This window comes from Oratosquilla oratoria, chromosome 2 (genome assembly GCF_046742065.1).
Source record: "Oratosquilla oratoria isolate Oo_2021 chromosome 2, ASM4674206v1, whole genome shotgun sequence".
In the NCBI taxonomy this organism is placed as follows: Eukaryota; Metazoa; Arthropoda; class Malacostraca; order Stomatopoda; family Squillidae; genus Oratosquilla; species Oratosquilla oratoria.
The window spans coordinates 15640525-15665275 of record NC_134778.1 but is presented as its reverse complement, the minus strand read 5'-3'; the positions used below and the strand labels follow the sequence as shown (position 1 = coordinate 15665275).

Genomic DNA, 24751 nt, shown 5'->3' with positions numbered 1-24751 from the left:
ATTTGCGCATGTTTGGCTGCCTGATGTACAATGATGTATCACAATATGTGCATTATGAAAAGATGATGCAAGTGAAAGGAAAAAATGTGTATATGATTACATGTGAAAATTTTACTGCAACTGTTTGTAGCAGCCCTATCTCCTTTATTCATTCATGTGGTAATAATAAACTTTTACTGAGAAACACTTTTTAGTTATGACAAGCTTGCATAAATAAAATATAAGCTCTACAATGCATGTATTTAGCTAGTTGTATCTTATAGGAAGGGGAGCTACGCTCGTGGTTTCCCATCTAGTATGTCCCATACATCCGCCACTCTGAGGTTAAAGCCTTTTTTTTTAGGTCTCTTCTATAATTGTCCTTTTCGAGTTTCCTTCCATGTCCTCTTGTGTTTTTCCTATCCCAATTTAGGAAGTCATCTCTACCAAGGATTTCCACCCCTCTCATAATTCTGTAGAAGGTCAACAAGTCACCTTTCTCTTTGTTCCAGAATCGGTAGTTCTAGTGTGCATGTGTTCACATGTGCCCATCATATTTTTCCCTGCCAGCTCACCTATCCTATCATTCTCTCTGAGTCAACCCTTTATTTGCTGTTGCAATAAGGCAGGAGTTGGCTTTTTCTGGGTGTAAGTGTGACACACATACATACTTGGGGAGGTTGGATGACACAAAGAGGAGTAAATCAAAATACTTCACTGAGCTACAATGGTTCTATTACATAATATATAAAGTTACAGCTGTAATACTTTCCTCTCATTCTCTTTCACCCTGAATGTGAATAACTACAAAAAATCCAATCAAACCTGTTCATGGTCAACTTCTGTCTCTACATAAAAAAGAATTAGTTCACAAAATGAGGGTGGGGCATGATCAAGCCTGTACATATGACCAATTATTTCTCTCTCTATATGAAAAAAAAGTAATGCACACATGTCCAATCTGTTATCACCAGCTGCCCAATGTACAATAACCCAACATAAAATGAGAGTGGGGCATGATGTAGTTGATTTAGATTATTGGTGGGAACAGGAATGGTGGGTGGAGCCGTACAACCTCAAGGACATTATACAGAATTTCCAGGGAGAGCCAACACAATACAGGAACACTCAGCAACAATTACAAACTAAATATAATCAGGACATCAACATTGTCCTCGTCTATCCACTCACGTCACAGGATGCTGACGGTGTCCTCATATACTAAGGTCAGTCAAGGGTTTTTATGAGAGTTGTAGAGTGTGTTGGAACTGGAAATGGAAAGAGTGAGTAGTTTGAGGTAAAGGTGGGACTGCATCAGAGGTGTGTCACGTCACCATGGCTGTTCAATGTGTACATGGATGGGGTGGCACAGGAGATAAAGGCAAGGGTTATGGACAGAAGACTAGAGATGGTTAAAGAAAATGGAGAAAAGTGGGAGGGGAGCCAGTTGTTATTTGCTGATGACACTGCAGTTATGGCAGTGTCAGAGGGGGGATTAAGGAAGTTAGTGACAAGTTTGGGAAGGTATATGCTACTTGAAAGTTGAATGTAAATGTGAGTAAAAGTAATGTAATAAGATGTACAAGGGAGAGAATGGCAGTGATTTGGAAGTCTTAACCACTTCACTCCGGGGCACATCGCACGTCTGGCAGCATTAGCTGCCCGACCTGCGATGTTCTGTCATAATAATCGCATTATAAAAAATAAAAGTCAGTGCTCAATCGTTCGTTCTCTTTCACCCGTGAATTTTTATAACCATAGAAAATATGATGAAGCCAATTTAGAGAGAATGAAGGTTACGTAGGTACGACTACAATAAATATAATCAAGACGCCGACGTCGGCATCATCGCATACCCACTTGCTCCTCATGACGCCTACGTAGGCATCACCATTTGAAAGTAGTTAAAGGAGAGAGCCTGGAGGGAGAGGATAGCTTTAGGCATCTAGAATTGAATGTGGCAGGAAACGGAGGAGTGGAGGTAAACTGTATACTAAGAGAAGCAAGTAAATGTCTTGGGGGGGGGGGGAGCGATTAACCTCTTCAAAATGAGTCAAATATTCACACGCACATCAGGTTGCCTGATGTACAATAATGTATCACAATAAGTGTGTTACAGAATATAAAGTTACTGCTGTTATACTCATGCTTTTTCACCCTGAATAGATATATCATGGAAAATGTGATGAAGCCTGTTCACTGAATATGGGGGGATGGGTGTCCACTGAGCTACAACAAAATAAACAAAGTCATGAGGCCAATGCTGGCATTTTCATATACCCCACTTGCCGCTCAAGATACACAGGCATTATCATGTTCAAGAGTTAAAAAGGGTCATGAGAAATAGGCATTTGAGAATGGATACAATGAGATTATATGAAGGGGTGATTGTGCCAACAACACTGTATGGAGCAGAGACTTGGAATTTAAAAGAGGAAAAGTTTAAATATGTTTGAGATGAAATGTCTGAGAAGTATGATAGGGGATACAAGGTTGGATAGATTGAGAAATAGGGTGAGGAGTAGTGCAGGAATGGAAAAGATGGCAGATAAGCTGCCTGATGAAAGAATACTAGGATGGTTTGGACACATGGAAAGAACAAGTGAAGACATTAGTAAAAACAGGTGTGAAAGGCCGAGGTGGATGGAGTGAACTTGAGGGGACGACCAAGGATGAGATGGATGGATGGGGTGAAATGGCATTGAGCAAGAGGGGACTGTCTGTTGAGCAAGGAAGAGAGGAGGCAGGAGATAGGGGCGAGTGGAGAATGGCTATGTCTAGATGATACTGTGATGCAAAGGAGGGATAAGGGTGGGGCATGGAGTAGTTCTGTGTGAATGATATTTTGATGCAGCCCAAAGTGATTTCTCCCCATCTTCTCTTTTTTCTGCACGAGGGGACAGGGGTGGGGTAAATGAAGCAGCACTGCTGTGGATGTGCTCCGTCTTGTCACATTTCTTCTGACCCAGGGCAGTAGGCTGGATACATACAGAGAGGACATGTCATCCATAAGAAGCTAAGATGAGATACGGGCAAGGGTGGTGAATGGGAGTGGAATGGGTGGGAGTAAGTGCCTTTCACTTGGCTACCTCCCTTGTATGGGGGAAAAAGCTCTTGGCATATAGAGAGGGATTACAACCATAGCATCTGCATTCAGTATGCATAAGGTAAATAATGTCTAGTCTTACTGATAATGATCTACCAATGTATCTACAGAAGCAAGTTTTTTTTTTTTCCTGATAAGGGATGTAGACAAGTCAAAAATTACACACCAACTTTCACCCACTCTACTCTCATCCACCACCCTTTCCTCCCTCTCATCTTAGCTCATTGATAATGATGAATGTTAATACACATGAAATAACCAAACCATTATTCAAACGAGGTCTTTAAGGCTCCGCATAGTGTGTTGGTGTGTCGGACTTGATGTGGCTCATACAATGACACTTCCACAAGGGAATCTCTTTCTGAAGAGTTCGTGGATGAGGCTTCCAACTTGATCTTAGCTGGTGTGGAGTTTGGACTTGCTGATTCTAGGCCTTCTACGAAATTCACTTTTGGGAGATTCATCCTCCCTAATGGGAAAAAATATATATATTAATATAACACAGGAAGTGAAATACCCTGCCCCTCTCCTTCCTATATTGGGGTATTGGCTGCACAGTAGATACAAGGGATAGGATAGATTTCAGCTTGTAGCTTTAATTTTGTGGCTGCAGTGGATATTGTGGACAAGGAAGACTTATTTCTGTTAGAGGGGAACAATTTGTTGGCATTTATGGAGAAGGGAGTTGTTGTTGTCATTGTCGTTCCCTAGACTGTCTGGCCGAGCAGTCCTGTCTCCTTGAGGAATGCTACAGCTGGAACGGGGTTTTCACACAAATCTTTAATAGAGTAAACATTGTGTTGTTGGCGTATGTGACTGTATACAATGCAGTCTTCCATAATGTGTTGTATAGTATGGGGTGAAATGTATCCTGGGCAGTTGTAAGCAATGCTGATCCAGCCTCTTCTAGTATCTTAGAAGGGTTGGATGGTGGCCACATCAGTGTGGCCAGGTGGACTGTCCTTTCAAGGGGAGACAGGATTCTCAGGGATGGATATCAGGGGGTCTGGCATGTAGCAATGTATTGTTTTTCACTTTGTTAATGGAGCAGTGAGCAATATGATTATGGACATGCTTCTGGAGGCTGGTGTCTGGTGGTTGTGGAGAAAAAGAAAAGTATTTACATGCGATATAGTTATATAAGTGTTGTTTTGATGTTTCTTGGTGTGTGCGTGGGTGTTCTATTATGTATTTACCTAGTTGTATCTTATGGGAAGGGGAGCTATGCTCGTGGTGTCCTGTCTTTGTCTCTTGCAGTGTCTAGTTTGCTCTTAAATGTGTGTATGGTGTTTGGACACACTATTGTTTTGTCCAGTTTGTTCCAGATGTCTACCACTCTGTGGAAACTTTTTTTTTTTTTTTTTTTTCCTCCAGGTCTCTTCTATAACTATCCTTTTTGATACAAACATTTGTCTGCAGCTAGCTAAGACCTCCCTCCACAACTCATCTCTACTAAGACACCCAATCATCCAGCACAGGACCACCTCATATGGTGGTCCCCCTGGTGGGCTTGGCCAGTATGGGTAGCCTAGCAATAGGAACTTTTTAGTCTGGTACCTCACTGGCAACCTTGCTAGCATGAGTAACCATCTCCCTCTAAGTAGACCAGAGCAGGGCTGGAGCAGGGCCAAGGCTCCTTCTTACCTCACTTGCCAAGTCACTGAGACATGGTCCCCCTCCCACCACAAGGCAGTTCCCGTAAGGGAGGAGTGCATATATGCCATGTGGACCAACGTGTTTTAGGTGGAGGTTACTTGTAGTCTGGTCCATAGGCAGATGAGTGCTTGAGTTTATGGATTATACGTTTCATCTGGCTGTCTATGGAGGGTGTGTATTCTGGGTCCATGAGGAAGTCTTTCTTGCATCGAATGGTGTGTCGGTTATCAGGGTGAGGGGTGAGATGGATTGCCCGTGCAAAATAATTTAGGAGTGTGTTTGCTTGTCTGTTTGAGGGTAAGTTGACATTGTTGTGTGAGAGTGTGTCGTGTTACTGTTGGATAGAGTAATGCTGCTGAGTGTCCCCTACTACTGGGGAATGAAATTTACTGGTGTGGTATGGATGATATACTAAATCATGTCTTTTGTGGTTTCTCCTGAAGAATTTATATTTTCTTGGAATGAAAGTTGTAGATTTTGGGGTTAAGGGGAAGGGATGAATAGGTTTGTGGGTAAGGGGTGCTGTGGTCTGGGGTGGGGGTTTGTATAAGAGGCTCTTGTACTCTTTTCTCGGGGTGGAAAGATTGTGGGTACAGGGTGAGTAAAGGGAAGTGATGAATGGGTTTATGGTTGTGAGTTGTGGTGGACTGGAGAGAGTAGAGGTTGTACAGGTGGATCTTGTACTTCAAAAGGGGCAAGAGTGAGAGGTGATCTTGGTTCAATTGACACTGGTGAGGGGGATGAAGATATTTGTGCAGAATCTAGAGACCAAGTGTCAGCCCCTCAGGTCTGCAGTGAGGGGGTTGATTGATTGATTGATTGATTTATGGAATTTTTGGCTTGAGGGCCAAGCGCCGGAGCCAGTAGGCCATTCAGCGCAAGTGAGGGGGTTAAGGAGTTTTGAAAATGGGCAGCTCCTTTTGTATCTTGCAGAACCACCACAAGCAGGTACCATCATTGGTCCCTCACAAATTCCAAAATGCAATATTTTCCAACAATTAATATGACAGATACTATCTTGAATGTCTCAAATGGTTGAAACCCACAACTCACTATGATTTGAAAATGGTGCTGGCAAGAGCTCACCACTCAAATGAATAAAACTTGTCCCTTTGCTACAAATTTACACATTACAAAATATTCACAAGTTACACTGATATGTGTTCATCACTCAAAAAAATAAAACTTGTTCCTTTGCTTAAAATTTACACATTACACCAAAATATTCACAAATTACACTAATATGTGCAAGTGGAATTACCTTTATGCTTGACAACCCTTTTGGCAGGCTTTTCACCTAAAACATCTCTGCGAATTCTCCTGTTTTCCTTTTCATCATCCTGAAAATGAGAAAAACCATAATCTCATATATACATTTTTAACTTGTAAAATTTTCACAATTTTTCATTGACTTCACACAATTAATTTGGTTTCATCTATATATCCGACATTATGACAAGCAGTCTTACATATTGAACAGGTGTGGCTGCCGAATAGCTGCATACAGGTAAAACACTGGTGCTTCCTTTCCCATGTCTACTTTTGCTCAGCTGCTACAATGTAAAAAATTGAAATGTTTATCAAAGTAAATTACTAGTTATTAAATTTTATTATCTGTGGTGAGTCTGTCTGTGTATTTATCCAACTGTAGTAAATAAGGAGCAATGCTCATTACACCCATCTCCTACTCTCCAATTTATCATACCCAGCCTCAAATTCATGCACAGTTCCAACTTATATGAATTCAATACAATAACTATGATGATGTTAACACATATACAAATAGATTAATAGGGTCGTGGTCATATCATGAGGATCGTATTGGGGTCACCTGAAAAAAAAATTGGGAAACTGTCTTACAGGAAGCCAAAGACAAAAATGATGGGCCAGAGGATTTTTTTTTTTTTTTTTTTTTTTTGGGGGGGGGAGTTGTCATGAGAATATGAGCAATTGTTAAAAACTGGAGATCAGTACTACAAAAGAAAACACTACAAGGAAAATAATGTTGATGGTTTACTATCAGCAAGGTTGGAGATGATTTAGGATAAATTAGCCTGATATTTTGTGTTGTGGAAACCAAACTAGAAAAAAAAAAAAAAATCATCTACAGTTGAGGAACAACAGATTTAACTCCTGGAGAAGAGACAGAAGATAAAAAGGGTGGAGGGGTAATATTTATTGTGAGAAGTGACATATAGGAGGAAGAAGCAAATCTGAGAAGGCAAAGCTGAAGCAATCCACCCCTGAAAATTAGTACTAAAGGGCAAAATAGAAGACTTCATGGTTGCATATGTCCTCCCCATCCCCACTCTCAAGATAAGAGCTTGGAATAAAGCTGAATATCAAGAAATTTTATTGGACACTGCTATTCTCCTTAAGGAAACTAGTGAGCCAAGTAGCAATTTAGTCATTACTCAAGATTTTAATTGCAATGAGGTCAACTGGGAGGAATGGGAAGCAAGCAGCAAAGCAGATTCCTGGGGAAATACATTAAATATAACAATGGAAAACAAATGACCTAGTGGATAAAGGAAGTGACCCAGATAAGAGATGATGACACTCATAGACCCAGACATCAGCTCATTGAACTACCTTTGCCCTATAGGAAAAAGTAACCATGAACAACTGATTTTTAGCTGGAGGATAAGAATATAGTACCAAGGAATGAATCCTATGGGCAAGAAAGACAATTTTGGAAAAGCAGATAACTTAGGGTTGAAAAAAATTCATGAATACCATGGGAAAAAGGAGGAAATGGGAAATATGTCTTGACATTTACATATGGGGAGTGAATAAACATATACCACACACTAGTGGAAGGAAGAAGCAGAAACAGGACTAGAATATCAAAAAGTGAGAGATTGCAAAATGGTTTGGGAAAAATGGAGGAAGAGAAGCAGTAAAACCAAAACTTACAAACAAGCTAAGAATAACTATACAAGAATACAGAGGAAGAAAGCAATTTTGAAAGAGGTATAGTAGATATATGCCAAGATGAAACGAATTGTTTTACAGGTTTATCAATGGCAAGACACAGGGAAGTAATTACCAAGTTAAAAATGGGTGGTGTCTTTGAAGAGGCCTCAGCTTAGGCAGAAATAATGGAAATTTTCAATTGGTTTTCGCACAAGAGATCACTTTTATGGAGGAAAGTGAGGGAAGCAAAAAACCAGGTTTAAAAGATATAAATGTAGAAGGGAAGTGACAATCAGTGGATGTGACAAGCTTCAGGACCCAACAGAATCTCAAATTGGATACTTAAAAGAATGTAGGGAATAACTAGCGGACAAGATTCAGTCTTGCTACATGTTCATTGAAAGAAGGCATTGTGCGGTTTGATTGGAAAAGAGCAAATGTGGTGCTAATTCACAAAGGTGGAAACAAAGAAACACCACTAAATTATAGGCTGGTATCACTGACCAGCTAAATAGTGAAACTATGATAAGATTGTGAAAGATTGATAGACCAAATATCTTGAAGAGGTGAACATTCTGACAATCAGTTTGACTTCAGATCTAGAAGATTACGTATTTCAAACCTTTTCAGCTTTTACTCGAGAGGAGGTGCCAATATAAGAGGAAGGGAAGAGGGTGGAGGGGAGTGGAGTATGTAGGGGATGGAATGGGTGGGAGTGGTTTCTATGCCTTTTTTTGGCTACCTCCTGTGTAAGGGGGAAAAAGCCTTTGGTATATGTATGTACTTGAGAGTGGGAGATGAGCCAGTTGTTGTTTGCTGACGACACCATTTGGGGCAGTTAGTGATGGAGTTTGGGAAGGCATGCGACAGGAGAAAGTCGAGGGTGAATGTGGGTAAAAGGTATGTACAAGGGGAGAGGATGGCAGTGAGTTGGAAGTAATTTCTTAAAGGAAAGAGGCTTGAGGAAGTTGTTGTTGTTGTTGTTGTCGTTCCCTAGACTGTCTGTCCGAGCAGTCCCGTCTCCCCAAGGAAGGCCACAGCCGAAACTGGGTTTTCCCACAAATCCTTTATAGAGTGTATGTTGTGTTGTTTGCATGCATGATTGTGTATAATGCAGTCTTCCATTATGTGTTGTATGGTATGGGGTGAAGTGTTACATCCTGGGCAGCTGTTCACAACACGGTCGTCCAGCCTCTTCTGGTAGCTTAGAAGTGCTGAGTGGTGACCACATCGCAGTCTGACCAAGTGGACTCTGTCCTTTCGTGGGAGAGAGGATTCAGAAGGGTGGACATCAGGGGGTCTGGCATGCAGCAGTGTGTTGTCTTTCAGTGTGTTAATGGAGCGGTGAGTGATATGATTATGAATATGTTTCCGGAGGCTGGTATTTGGTGGTTGTGGAGGAAGAGAAGAGAGTATCCGTGCGTAATAAAGGTCTTTGGGTGTAGTTTTAATGTTTCTTGGTGTGTGTGGGTGTTCTGCTATGTAGTGTAGTGGGTGTGATGTGTTTGTGGTGGCTGCAGCAAGTGTTTGTGTGCCTCTCATGTCGAGGTGGTCCTTGACTTTGAGGACTTTTGTTTCATGGTGTAAATGGTCTGTAGGTGTTGTATTTGTGCAGCCTGTAATTGTTTTTAGGGCTTTGTTTTGTATGATTTGAAGGGTGTTGTGGTGTGTCTCACTGAGATTAGGAGTCCATGCAACGTCTACGTCGTGGGACCACCCATGTAATTGTTTTTAGGGCTCTGTTTTGTATGATTTGAAGGGTGTTGTGGTGTGTCTCACTGAGATTAGGAGCCCATGCAACGTCTACGTCATGGGACCACCCATGCCATGCAACGTCTACGTCGTGGGACCACCCCCCAACCCCAAGAGTTGGGGGCCAATCAGCAGCAACCACCCCTGGCCATCAGCTCTACGCAGATGGCACCGATACCCAAAGAGGAGCTACGCTTGAGGAAGTGGATAGGTTTAGTTACTTGGGGTCAGTAGTAAAGGATAAGATGTCAAGATGGAGGGCAGTATCAGAGTTTCATGATGTTTAGTGCTTGCACCAATGTGGTTTCTTGTATTTGTCAATGACATGTTGGAAGGAACAAGCTATGTCAATATGGATGATGCTGTGATGCATGAAAGGGAGTGGGTGGGGGATGGGGGATGAGGGAGTATGTGTGAAAAATAATTTGATGCAGCCCAAAGAGATTTCTCCCCGTCTTCTCTTTTTCTGCACAAGGGGATGGAGAGGGGGGATCACTGATTTAATGAAGTGGCCTTGCTGTGGATGTGCTGTGTCTTGTGACACTGCTTCTGACCCAGGCCAGTAAGATGCAGGGATGACCCATCATCCAGGAGGAGCCAAGATAAGAGGGAGGGAGGGGGGTGAATGGGAGTGGAGTATGTGGGGATGGATTGGGTGGGAGTGGATTTTATGCCTTTGTTTTTTTGGCTACCTCCCTTGTAAGGGGGAAAAAAGCATTTGGTATGTATGTAGGAAGTAATAAAGCCCAAGCTCAAACAATACACATGTTCATATCTAAATATAATAATTGGAAATCAAGGATATAGATTAAATTGGAACTGTACATGAATTTAAGGCTAGGTACAATAAAAGAATTAGAAAATAAGAGATAGGACCCACTGAGCACTGTTCCTTTCCCATATATTACAATTAAGTAAATACATAATTCACTTCAACAAACAACTACAAAACAAAAAATAGTTAAAAATTCTGGTTTGTTACCTGTCCTTCCTCTATTTTGTCATGAAGTTTTGCCATGTTGTGGTCAATCTTATCCAAAATAGCTTTATGGTCACCCGTCAATATTTTCTTTTGAGCAGTTCTTCCACTCTCTGGATTGTTTGCAGGAGACCGTAATTCTTCCTGTGAAACTGCATAAATTGGTTTAGCAGGGCTACTGCCATTAGTCCCAACAGTGGTTACTTCCTTTTCATGGTTCATTTTAAGTGGGTTTAACTTGTGCTTGGGCTTCACATTTCTCACAAGTGGAGGTGGCGGATTTTCTTTGAGGTACCTGGCAACCGGGCTGACTATACTTAACCCTTGCTTCTTGGTTGAACTGACCAGTTTTCGGTACTGTAACCTGCCTACAGATCCTGTGCTCTGCACAGTGTGAGAGGCCTTACACTGTGGTGTTAGAAACTTCTCTGAAAGACTGTTAGCATTTAGGGTTTTTGTCCCTCTGGAAGGTGTTGCATTGTTACTAGATGGAGTCCCTTTTGAGACCAAGTTGCTAGTCAGCATTTTGACTTTAACTGGTGTTACAGAAGGTGTTTGGTTTCTTTTTGCAGGGCCCTTTTTACAAGAGTAGTCTTTAGTTCTCATTTTGTTTAAATTTGGAGTAGGTGACCTTGAACTCTGAACAGAACTACTGGTGGACCCTCTGTCCTTATTTTCTGTCCGAACTGGTGTTGTAGGTTCTGAACCTTTCAACCTGGGAGGTTTAGGAGGGGCCACTCTACACTCTATGCTTCCTTCTTCCCCATCCTGTTTACAAGTTTTTAAGTTTACGGGAGCTTTGCTCTGAGCCTTTTTGGTTTCATTAACAATTGCCGTTTCACGTTCTGGAGAATATATTTTGACAGGCTCCTTTTCAACATTATGAACATAAATACTGGGTTTTTCTTGCTCTTCCTTATAACTGGATGCCCTTGTTGAGTCCATCATAGGTTTGAAGGAGATGTTTGACACTGTACTACACACACTTGTTTTCCGCAGGGGACTAACAATGGGATCGTCATCTGTATCATCAAGGTTGCCTGATTTCTCTCCATTATCCTCACTTGCACCATACTCCATCTTTTCTTCATAATCCAATCCATACTTCAGCAGCATTTCCATTTCCTCAATAGTATCATTGAAGTGTCTCTTTGGAGAACCTTCGCTTTCTACAGAACTGACTGTGCTGTTCATACTTTCTACTGCAGTATGGTAACTTGCTAATCCACTCTTCACCTGAGAAGAAGGACTGCACACCTGATCAACAGCTGATAAGTAAGCAGCAGTTTCTATTGAATTAAGAAACTCTGAATCCAACTTATCTTCCTCTTTATTCAAATAATTTTCATAATTTTCATGAATTTCTTCAAGTGAATGTGTGATAACCATGCCCTTATTTACACTCCCATAACTTTCCCCAGAGGACTCTAAGCTTTGCTGCTCATGCAAAACCAGGCTTGTTCGAGAATTTTCTGAACTCACATAACTGTGTTCTGTGATGGATGGTAGGGGGTCATCTGGGGACTGGGATGCTGTTTGAAGAGTGGTCGGAAATGTTACAAGTTCCAACTCTTTCTGTGACCTTTCTGGAACAGACTGATGCAATGGAGAGGTCTTCTCCAATGACCCTTCTGAGACATCATTGATGACTGAAGGCATGTTGGTGACAACAGCTGATCCATGTCCACTGACTTCACACTGTTCTCTTGTATCAAGCTTACTTGTTGAGATGGGTGCAGTTAAAGATAAATCACACCCATTTTCTTTTGTATACAGCCCTACACTACGAGAACAGGTAGCATCAGAACCTAAATTATCTTCAAGAGATTCACTCTGTGACTGAACCCCCGAGTGGCAGAGACCTGAATCATCCATTAGTAAACATCCATAAATCTTGTCATCATCAATATCAATAAGAGGTAGGCTTGAATAGTAACTTTCACGTGTTCCAAGTCTGGTCTTTGCTAATAATTCATTTCTCTGCTTGAAAGATTTTGAAGTTTCTGGAGCAGGAAATGATGAATTAAGGGATGATGGACAACTGACTTGTGCATCTTCTTGATTTGCTGGAAGTAATCCTGATCCAGACCCAATATTAGACTGAGAACCGATGACACCAGAATGTAGGTTTTGTGGAATAACATTACCTTCTTCATGCTCGGTTTCCACAACTGATAGCTCTGAAATGTTTTTGTAATCAACTTTGCCTGAACTCCTGTCCGTTTCACTGTCATTTTCACCTGCACTAACTTTTATCAGAAAGTGATCTTGCACTTCAGGCAAGTTCATTCCATCCGTTCCATTTTCTTGAATCTCCCTGCAATCTGCAAAGTCACCTTTAGTAGAGTTATCTTCACTCGCATCTTCTTCCATTGCATTGCATTTCTCATGTGAATATGATGAAAAATCAAGTGCATCTATAGAGCTCTGACCTGCCTCCTCTGATTCCGCAATCTCTCTGCTACAACCATTAGTATGTATATCAGTTTCAAATGAATTTGTTTTAAGATCTGAGGAATGGAGAGATTCTGAACAAATTGCCCCAGTACTGGAGTCAATAGTTGACCTACTGAAGTGAAAGTTTTCACTACACCTACTAGAGTTAGCTGGATTTTCATCTCTCATTTCATTTTCCTCAAGAATATCTGATGAAACAGAAACATTTTCAACATGGCAACTTGATTCTTGATCAAGATTATTGTTGGAAAACCTATTTATATCATTTCTATCAACAGGACACTTACTTTTTAGAGAAACTGGTGAATTTTCACAAGACACAACCACACAATTATTTCCTTCAATTAAATTACTTTGACATTCCAAGCTTTCATTAAATGAAGCTTCAACATTCTCTTCATCACATTTGGTATCTGTCACCGACTTTTCAACGACATCTACTCCTGTATTAATCAATGTTCCACTCACTTTTCTGTAAGAACTTAATTCTGAAATGGGGTGATCAAAAATAACTTCAGCTTCAGCACTTGCTGAGAGCGAGTCTTGAGGAGTAGCATCCATGTCACAACCTCCATGTCTGCTGACAGAGTTCTCTTCAAGGGTTACAACTTGTACATCCTCTTGATTTGTGGCAGGTATATTGGGTGTGCTTTCACACATCTCGGATTCATTACTATACAAAGACACGAGGTTATGAGCTACGAGATGTTTCCTGAAGTTCTCTCTACTCTGACTAGCAACATTAGTATCACTGCCCTTAACCTGTGCCAACTCTTTGCCAACCCCCAAGTTGCTCACATTTCCTTCAGATTCATTGTTCAGAGCTTTGTATGGGCTTTCACAACTCTGTGTGCTCTTAATCCCATTATAACTTGTATCACCGCTTTTCATGGTCACATCTGTTTTAGTCCAATTCCTCTCAACATGAGAAGAGTCTGAGTGCTCCTCACTGGAAACTGTTGTTGTCTGTGAATAACTTTCTACTGCACACGAGTATTCACTAGTACCCTCTGCAGTTGCATCTATACTGCCCTTTACTTTTTCATCACTATCATTTATCCTTAGTTTGTTCAACTCGGAATCAATAAATTCTTCTTCAGGAACAGTCTCGCATTCCCCTACAGCTAACTCTAAGTGTTCTGTTTTTTTTTTCATACTATGGTTATTCTGGATTGTGTCTCCTTGATCCAACATGGCACCTTTTCTGGAGGCTGTTCTTCCCAAAGCACCTGCCTCAATGTCTGAATATCGTCTGAAAAGTAAAGTACAATATGATGAAAATAATACAACCTGAAAAACTTTTACAAGAATGTCTAAAGATTCATTGCAAACCCTGTGCATAAATGTTGACTTTTGTATAAAAAAAAAAGTATATAAAAACCCCAATCCCTAGCATGCCAAGCAGGACTCAGGCACCCTCCATGCTGAAGATCCCTATCATCCCTTTTTTTGTTCTACTGCGAATAAATCCAAGAAACCACAATTTCTCTTCAACAAACCTATGCACAATCACTCCTGAAAACCTCCAAACTCACACTCACCCCTCCCTCTCAACTTAGTTTCACTCAATGCCAAAACATCCAACTTTCTTCTTACAAACATACTGTCTATCTCTTCCCTTTTACTCACATCTGTACCACATCCATGCACATTAGAAGACCTAAATCTTAGGGTACTGGTTGGAAAACTCTTGGACCTTCTTATGCCTTTACTTTTTTTAGGAATGTCCCTTTTGGTGCTACAGGGAGAAAGATGCCTTGTCCTATCCCCGTCCCATTTTTTGTCGCCTCGTACAACTCAAGTAGAAAGACCTGGTGGCAGTATTCTTTTCCCCACCACAGGGTTAGGTGAAGAAAGGAAATTAATATTCAGAGAAATGGTACAGGATAGTAACAAGAGGTGGGTGGACAGCATAACAGAGGGACAGTCACGGTATGATAAAGTATCATCATTTCTCAACGAAAAGAGATTTCCTCTATTACAGACAAAATGACGTGTGGCTCTGGTCCGTAGGGGTGCCCCATATAGAACCTAAAGTATCAGCTACATGCTACTCAGCCACAATAACATGCAGGCAATACTCCAGACAGGGACCTTACTTTTACCCACAATTATCTTTATGTACCTGAATCTAAGAAAACCTTTCATCCATTTAAGTAACTAGTTTCAAAGGTGCTGATGGTTTTTGGCACAGATTAGAATAACTGCTCTGGTCATCAACAAAATCACCACATGCTTATAGTATACATCGTCAGTCCCACAGATGTGCATTTCTATATACTGTATATCTGCTTTGTCTACCAAGGAAACGGTTGAAATAAGAAACTGTTACAAATAAATTTCCAGTTTCTCTCTGCAACTCAATAAATTACCAAGGAGATTTTAGCCATGCATAATATCAATAAATTACCTTCATTTGCAAAATGGTTGCAAATGGAGTCTATCTACAGTTAGCACAATTTTGCTAAGCATGAAAGCAGTTACCCCACAGAAGAATGTTACCTGTACAATGGCCCTGAGACTAATAACATCGTCTTCCTGTCCCTGATCTTTGAGGCCTTAACCTCTTCCTTCATGGTCACTGGGCCCCAAAAAATCTCATCTTCACTATCCTCTTCCACAGAGGGACTTACTTCTTCCAATGTTACATCAAGAGACATTTCTTCAGCTTTAACTTGCCAAACCAAGGAACATTCAATGAGTAACACAAATTTCATTAACTTGTGAACATTTCCTGCAAAAGAGAAGGGATTACTTTGGGGCTGCATACCACAGAACCTAAAACAACTCAATCTACTGCATCTGTAGATAATTTGAATCTACACATCCCTCAACACACAAAGCTTATAAGCAATATAAATAAGACTCCATCAGTATTTTACTATATTTACAATAGCCTACTACCCCAGCATCCCATATTCACAAAACAAACACTCCTTTAAATGGAATGACAAATTCTAATTCCCTGTGAAAGTACCCCGACAAAGAAATAATTTGCAAGACATACAAGAGTTACACTGGTATATTGAAATTTGGACCACAACTCTACAATAAATATTACACAGAATCAGCCTGACAAATTGATTACTGAAGATACAATCATCATATGAAGATAGCATAATACTACAATGCCCTTCACTCATTATAGACATGAATATATATCAGAACCTTTTCCCCTCTTATATGGGGGAGGGCTTAGTCAAAGCATACACCCACCCCATACCTATCCAAAACCCATTCATAAACCATCTTACCACCTCTTGGATGAGGAGTCATTGCTATCCCCTGCCAACCACTCAGGTCAAATCCAAAGTAGTGAGAAAGTTTCCTCAGTAGGTCCTAACAGCCTCCCTCAAATCCCAAATCTCTATTCCATGAAGTTTTGTGGGCACAACCAGTCCCATGGAATCCCTTTTTTTTTTTTTCCCTTTCTTTATATTCATTGATGAGCAATTACACCCACAAGAGCAACACAAAACCTCTTCACTGACTTATGGGCTGGACTGGTGGTGGTAGTTGTCATTTCCTAGACTGGCTGAACAGTCTTCTCCACAAGGAACACCACTACTGGAATGGGGTTTTCCCATAAATCCTTTATAATGTGTTGTATAGTATGGGGAGGAGTTTTGCATCCTGGATAGTTATCTGTGATGTGGTCATCCAGTCTCTTCTGGTAGCTTAGAAGGGTTGGATGGTGGCCACACCACAGTCTGGCCAGGTGGACTCCATCCTTTCTGGGGAAAGAGCACCCCGAGGAATGGATATCAGGGGTCTGGTATACAGCAATGTATAGTTTTTCAGTTTGTTGATGGAGCAGTAAGCAATATAATTATGGATATGTTTCTGGAAGCTAGTGTCTGGTGGTTGTGGAGAAAGAAGAGACTATTTGTATGTGATACAAGTATTTGGGTGTGGTTTTGATACTTCTTGGTGTGTGGGAGTATGTGGCAATTGTTTATTTCCTTCTCATGTCAAGGCGATCCTCGACTTTGAGGACTTTCATTTCATGGTGTAAATTGACTGTAGGTGTTATATTTGTGAAGCCTACAATTGTCTTTAGGGCTTTATTTTGTATGGTCTGTAGGGTAATATTGTGTGTCTTAGTGAGATTAGGGGCCCATGTGGGGCTTGCATAATTAGTCGTGGACTGGTGGAGGTGGCTGGTTTCCTAGAAGCTATGGTTCTCCTCCAAGATTGATTAATAATAAAAGTAACAATAATACATATACACCAAAAGGCCCTTCCCCCTTTACAAAAGGGTGGCCAAGTCTAAGTACACTCCCACCCTTCATTCATCCCACACCCACCCAAAATAATTTTCATCCCAGCTATTCACCTCGTTCTCAATCTTCCCCACAAGTTTACTATTTTCCTCCATATTTCACACACTTCTAGCCTTCCTTCACTTGTCTTTTCCATACACCAAAACCATCTCTGCATCATCTGAACCCTATCTGCCAACTGTTTCCAAACCCAATATGCTTCACCTCCATATTTCTCTCTGTATCCATCTTTGTAACCTTCACCATACTTTTTTAATACTACATCTCGCACATTTTTACTTTTCCTTTTTGTCTCAAATTCCAAGCCCATTTCTTAAAGTGTCATTGGCAAAATCATCCTTTCATACAATCTTTTCTTTGTGTTCCACCACAAATATCTATTTTTCATAATCCAATTCATTTCCCCACCCCCCCACATAACACCTGAGAACATACGAATGAAGGAGACTACAAGAGACCATAAGGCCTACACTAGGCAGTTCCATGTCCATTACCACCTGTCATCCCCATCCATAAAGTTGTCTAACCGTTTCTTAAAACAACTGATAGTTTCAGCACTCACTACATGGTTATCTATTCCATTTGACCACCCTATTAGCAAACCAGTTTTTGCCTATTTCCTTCTTAAATCTAAATTTGTCAAGTTTAAATCCATTACTGTGGGTCCTGCCCTGTTGTCTTAATATGATGACCTTGTTTGCATCACCCTTATCAAACCGATCCACTTACACCTCTATTAGATCACCCTGCAATCTACGTCTTTCTAGTGTAAGTTAAGATGCTTAAGGCTCTCCTTGTAAGGTAAATTTCTGAACCCATGTATTTTGGTCATTCTCCTCTGTACTGATTCTAGTGAATTGATGTCCATTCCATAGGACGGAGACCAAAACTGTACCACACAGTCAAGGATGGGTCTAACACTAGAGTTTGATAATCACCTCTGCACTTCTATTCATAACTGTCATAGCAATGAAACCTAATGCTCTGTTAACTTTATTCTTGGATTTAAGGTCAAGACGCAGTAGAACTCCCAAGTGTCTCTCGCACTCGGTTTTCTCTAAGAAAATGTTATCTAAGCTATATCTGCTTTCAGGGTTGTGTAGCCCTATGTTTAACACACTACACTTTGAGATATTGAAGTCCATTTGCCATTTCACTAACCATATGAACAATTTAAGAAATTGTTCATCCATGTCATTTAAACAACACACCACAAACATAAAATAAATGCACACCTAGACTCAACGCACTTTAAACAACCACTGGAACATTTGGACATAACAAAGAAACTAATACAATATACAAACAATGCATACACTCAGTGATGAATTATGCGAGTCCAGCATGGGCACCTAATCTCAGTGAGACACCTCAACACCCTTCAGACCATACAAAACAAAGCCTTAAAAATAATTACATGCTGCACATATACAACACCTACAGACAATCTACACTATGAAACAAAAGTTCTCAAAGTCAAAGATCACCTTGACATGAGAGGCTCACAAACACTTGCTGCAGCCTCCACAAACACAGCACACCCACTACACTACATGGCAGAACACCCACTGTTATTATAGTGATGGGGAAAAAAAAAAAAAAAAATTGCATCACATGCAGTGGAACTGATTACTGGTGGAGTCCATCCACCTGTGTCACAATATGGAAATATGATGCAATAACACATCTACAGAACTGGAAAGTTGTAAGCTGACAATCCAGCTACCTTTACAATCAACCAGTGTTGAGACACTAACTGGCAAGGAATAGCAACAACTTCTGATCAGATGACAGCACCAACCTGGAGGGAGAGGAGCCGAAGACCTGACACTGACACTAGGCAAAATCAACAACTGGGGGATTCATCTGTCAAACAACCAGCAGACCATACCATCAATTCTTGAGAAAGATAGTCAAAATTGGTTAAGTGGTGTGTTACTCGCTTAATAAGGGCTCTTTCCAAGTCCTCTATATCCCTCCCTCTCATGGGGCAGAGACCTGAAATTTAAGGGAGGCAGTATGGTGGAATTTATGGTATTACTTCAGAAGTGCACACCTACAGGGTGTTAAGGATGAATTTTATATTTCTTTTTATCTTCTGTCATTTCAGAATCATTTGAAGGATTTAATAGCAGTAAAGTGCAAGGTATAGCTGATTCTATGTACTATTGGTGGGTGTGAGAGCTAGAGAGCATGGACAACTGGAAAACACCAGAATATTGGAAGAGTGACCTGCATCATGATGATTCATGCCAGATTCAAAAATTTGGAAAACTTAGCTGCAGCTCATTGCTCCTTGAATACTGTGAAGGTCATGAGATGTGAGCTGGAGAATTGCAATGGAGATGTGGAAGCAGTGGCTAGCAGGAAGGATCATAGCAGGCGTTCCGACTCTGTCCGCACAATGAAATTTGTTGAGAAGCTGCATAAGGTGCAGTAAGATCCAGGCAAGGCAATGTGGACCTTGGCAAGAGAGATGGACGTCGTAGTAATGACTATGAAGAAAACGCTGTACAAGGATCTTTGCTGCTACTCATACAAGAGGTGCAAGGGCCAACTACTCAGCCCCAAGGCCCAAGAGAACTGCCTTACAAAAGCCATGAAACTCCTCAACAAGGTCAAACACCCAGTCGGGCCAGGGATGCTCTGCTTCTTCTCAGACAAGAACTTCTACCAGAGCCAGTTACACAAAGCACAAAAGAACAGGTGGCTAGCATACAGTCTGCACGAAGTACCATACTTCATGAACACAAAGTTCCCTCAAACTATATTTACCTAGTTGTATCTTATGAGAAGGGGAGATATGCTCGTGGTGTCCCACCTTTGCATCTTGCAGCATCTAGTTTGCTCTTAAATTCATATATGGTTTTTGCACACATTGTTTTGTCCAGTTTGTTCCAAGCGTCCATCACTGTACAGTAAACTATTTTTCTCTTGTCCCAATTTAGTAATTCCTCTCTATCAGGTATTTCTGTCCCTTTCATGATTCTGTAGATGGTCAGTAGGTCGCATCTCTCTTCTTTGTTCCAAACTCAGTAACTTCAATTTAACCTGTCTCTCTTCATACGACAGGTTTGAAAGTGCAGGGGCCATTTTTGTGATTGCTCTCTGGATTCTTTCAATTTTCTTTATATTCTTTTTGGTACTGGGTGACCATAGTGTCACAGCATACTCCAGTCTAGGCCTTATTAATGTGACTAATATTTCTTCAACCATCTCTTCATCTAAATAGGTTAATGCCACTTTTATTGATCTTAACAAGTTGTAGGATTCTCTAACAACTTTATTTTTTTATCAGAGGACAAGTCATTTGACATAATTACTCCCAGGTCTTTTTCAGAAAGGTCACCATGTAATAAAGCAGAGGGGGTAAACAAGCCTCGACTGTTGGCCCCTGCTCTGTATATGCTGCACTTCTTGACCTAGGCAGTGGATATGATGGGGAGGCAGAAATGACCCTTTTATCTACAAGGAGCCAAGATAAAAAAGGAAACAATTGGGAGTTGGATTGGTGTGAGATAGGTGCATACCCTGGCTGGCCACCTCCCTTACAAAGGGGAAGAGGCTTTTTTGTATGTAAAAACATCTTTCTAATCAATCAATCCATTGCCCCTGGTCTCTCTTGTAGACCTGCAGCCTTCAGGTAACTGGCAACATGTCCAATACATTGTACATTTTTTTTTTTTTCTATTAATTCACAAGGAGTTTTTGTTTATATTTTTGATAAGTACTTTGTAACTAAAATCAACAAGTTATGAAAATACTTAACATAAAAGATAGATAAATAAAAATTCTTTATGGTGTTGGAAGGGGAGAGAAAAAAAAAGTACTAAACCAAACTACATGGGAAGAAGTAACACTTGATACACAGGTTACATTAACCTATATCCAATCTAGTTAATTTTATATTGAAACAAAACCAACCCATCAGCCTGGGCACCACAACCTACCCAAGAATACCATCATGCAAAATACCCAAAACATCCAAATTAGTATGGACCACAATGGAAATAAGCTTACATGCTTTGTTATCCTTAGCAATTGTAATTATTTTGAACTATTTTCTTTTCATTATCTGCACTTCATGTATATCGATTCAATGCCAAATAAAATTATCATTATTATAAATTCCTTCTCTAAGTGACTTATGGGATGACACAGGGTCTGCTGCTGGATACCTTGGGGCCATGAATCTCTGGCAAGAGAGCAAAGGCAACTGATTTGTCGACCGATTACAGGCACCTTTTTTTATGAATATCAACACATTCTTTGTTCGACGAGATGGGAAAAAAGTGAAGTAGTAGCTATTCTTAAAGCACAATAAAAATCAATTATCCTCTCAGAGCACAATAAAAGTAAATATATAAGCACTTACAGATTAAAAGTTTCAAGCCTAGAATGGTAAATTTTTAGAAATGCACACCTACACAATATAGCAATAAAAAATTAAATAATTTTGTAAATTATAATACATATAACAAAGGCTTTTTTCCCCTTTACATGGGAGGTAGCCAAAAAGAAAAAGGCATAGAAACCACTCCCACCCATTCCATCCCCTACATACTCCACTCCCCTCCACCTTCTTCCCTCCCTCACATCTTAGCACCTCCTGGATGACAGGTCATCCCTGCATCCTGTCCACTACCCTGGGTCAGAAGCAATGTCGCAAGACACAGCATATCCACAACAAGGCAGCTTCATTAATTCGGCGACCCTCCTCTCCATCCCCTCATGCAGAAAAGAAGACAGGGAGAAATCCCTTCAGGCTGCATCAATTTATTTCTCATACATACTCCCTCAACCCCCATCCCCCATCCCCTCATGCATCACAGCATCATCCATACACAACCCTTCTCCAAGTAAATTAAAATACATCAACTTAATATACATTTTTCTTGGGAGAAATCGGTAATAGAAAAAGTTGCTAAAAGCAATACAGAAACAAAAACAGCTGCCTCAGCTGCTTGAGACGCCATCATTGTTTTGGTAGATGCAGAGGTCAAAGAAATTAATGTATGATAAATTCATCTAACCTAACCTGCATTTAGTAATGCAGTACTTTTGATTCTAGAGGTCATCAGGATTGTCAGCATCTTCAACCTCTGAATCTATCAAAACAAAAGATGTAGTCTAAAGGAGTCAACACAACTTTGTTCGTTTTTAGTAGCATTTTCAATTTTTTATTTCTGCCAAGTTGAGGAAGTTAGTGACAGTTTGGGAGTGTGTGTGAAAGAAGAGAGTTGAATATAAATGTGGGTAAAAGTAAGGTGATGAGATGTACAAGGGGTGAAAGTGGCAGCAGACTGGAAGTGAGCATTAAGGGAGAGCGACTGAAGGAAGTGGATAGTTTTAGATACTTGGGTGCAAATGTGGCAGGAAAGGATGGAGTGGAGGTGGAGGTAGAATGTAGACTGAGAGAAGCAAGTAAATGCCTTGGTGGATTAAAAAGTATAATGAGGAATAGGCATTTGGGAATGGATGCTAAGAGGAGACTATGAAGGAGTGATTGTGCCAACAGCACTGTATGGGGTAGAAACATGGAACATAAGAGAGAAAGAGAGAGGGAGTTTGAATGTGTTTGAGATGAGGTGTCTGAAAAGTATGATGGGGGTTACTAGGCTGGATAGAGTGAGAAATGAGGAGGTGAGGAGAAGAAGAACAGGGGTGGTAAGGGAGCTGGGAGATAGGGTGGATGAAAGAGTATTAGGATGGTTTGGAACAGAGAAAATGAGTGAAGAAAGACTAGTAAAAGAGGTATGGAAGGCAGATATGGAGGGAGTGAACATGAGGGGGTCCTAGGATGAGATGGATGGATAAGGTGAAGGGGGCTCTGAGGGAGTGGAGAATGTCTGTTGAGGAAGGACGGGAGAGGACAGAAGACAGGTGAATGGAGAATGGTTGTATATGGATGATGTGATGCATGAGGTGGATTGGGTGTGACATAGTATGTGTGAGAAAAATTTGATGTAGCCCGAAGGGATTTCTCCCCGTCTTCTCCTTTTCTGCATGGGGGGACAGAGAGGGGGAGGGGGTCACCAATTTAATGAAGTAGCCTTGCTGTGGATGTGCTGTGTCTTGCGACACTGCCTCTGACCCAGGGCAGTGGACAAGGTGCAGGGATGACCTGTCATTCAGGAGGTGCTAAGATAAGAAGGAGGGTGGAGGGGAGTGGAGTGTATTTAGGGATGGAATGGGTGGGAATGGTTTTATGCCTTTTTCTTTTTGGCCGTCTCCCTTGTAAGGGGAAAAAAGCCTTGGTATATGTATGTATGATTTCTGCCAAGAAGAAAAGTATATTACATTGATGTATTGTAATTTACAAAATCAATATTTAAATTTCCTAATGCTACATCACATAGGTGTGCACTTCTGAAAAAATACCCCTAGATGTTAGTTGTACCATCCGGCAACACAATTTGCTCCCCCAACTCCTATCTCAAACAAGAAAATGAATTGCCAACAATTTTTAGTCAAATTTTGAATTATCTTAGTTTGAATATACAAGGGATTGCATGTTTGAAGTTATTCCATCATTATTGATGTAGCAGAGATGGATCTCTACTGAGTGGTACCAGACTAAGAGTAATACCATCCAAATCTGTGTTCACTCATAACTGTTCTGACCTCCCCTTTTGTCCTTCAGAGGTTTACCTTAATATAACAATGATTGATGTTCAAAACTGGGTTCCACCTTTTTTTGCTTGTCATAGTATGGTATGTCTCAGGTATGGTGGCTACGTATGTTGTCTGTGTAACTTAGTGTAGAAAAACAGTTTAACGAGGACCACAATGGAGCTTACATGCTTTTTTGGTGTTATCCTCAGCATTTGTAATTGTTATTTTCATTATCTGCACTTCATGTATATTGATTCAATGCCAAATAAACTTATTATAAAGGTTTGCTGGTCATTTATTTCCCCAAGTTTGCAAAAGAGAAAAGGATGGGGAAGTGTTACCTGATGGGACCATAACCATTATACTCCTGTAGTACCCAGATTACATCACTTGTCACAGCAAATAGGGCAAAATCAACATTCTTGTAACAGGAGCAAAGTAGTACCGTAATATGCAAAAGCTTTACTATAAGTAGCACAGTTGTTATAACAAACATTAAATACTAACAGATTTGTGTTTGTGCGCGAGACCATTCCAGCGAAAGTTTGAACGGAAGTTTATGCAGTACCTTCAAAATTTACCAATAAACGAGCCAGATTATCAATGAACTTATATTCAGTGTATTCCAAATATAACAACCGTTTTAAAGTTTTCAAGCTAGTTGTCACACCCACCTGCCCCAAAATGAACATGCCAGTACACGTACTACACCAACTGTCTAACTGACACTGCTCTTCCACTTCAACTTAATATTAACTTCAAAGTATTGTTATACTTCACTGAGTATACAATCCTCGTGTTATCAAGTTTTGTAAACTACCTTACCACACACGAACGCTGCCGTTCATAAAAGTAAATTCAAACTTTGTCACTTTGGTTCGGTTTGTCGTTTAAACTGCCCTCGTACTTCGTACTGACTTCAGCTTACCTTCCTCAGCTGTTGTAAACAAGAACTACCTGCATACATATTTTTAGGTGATATTTGATAAAACAGTGCTCCTAATTTCT

General features: G+C 40.6%; 1 protein-coding gene across 7 annotated transcripts; it reads right to left on the bottom strand.

Moving 5' to 3' along the window:
* Positions 1 to 697: 697 nt before the first annotated feature.
* Positions 698 to 24672, bottom strand: LOC143037265 (uncharacterized). Of its 7 annotated transcripts, none has more exons than XM_076205408.1 (6): positions 24564 to 24672; positions 15348 to 15579; positions 10392 to 14097; positions 6211 to 6294; positions 6003 to 6081; positions 698 to 3554 (listed from the first exon to the last, which is right to left on the bottom strand). In XM_076205408.1, the coding sequence occupies exons 2-6, from the start codon at positions 15560 to 15562 to the stop codon at positions 3352 to 3354; spliced, it is 4287 nt and encodes a 1428-aa protein (XP_076061523.1). In that variant the 5' UTR covers positions 15563 to 15579; positions 24564 to 24672; the 3' UTR covers positions 698 to 3351. The 7 variants fall into 7 exon arrangements, with proteins under 7 accessions (XP_076061523.1, XP_076061519.1, XP_076061527.1 ...); XM_076205404.1 differs by having other exon boundaries at positions 24569 to 24666; XM_076205412.1 differs by lacking the exon at positions 24564 to 24672 and adding an exon at positions 24418 to 24549.
* Between the last annotated feature and the right edge of the window lie 79 nt (positions 24673 to 24751).

What these genes read in the sequence shown, in the direction of transcription:
- LOC143037265 (XM_076205396.1), bottom strand. An exon ending in GTCTCAGGGCCATTGTACAG is followed by an intron (nt 14,098 to 15,347) that starts GTAACATTCTTC and finishes TTTACTTTTCAG; the next exon opens with ACGATATTCAGACATTGAGG. An exon ending in ACAAAATAGAGGAAGGACAG is followed by an intron (nt 6,295 to 10,391) that starts GTAACAAACCAG and finishes TTTACATTGTAG; the next exon opens with CAGCTGAGCAAAAGTAGACA.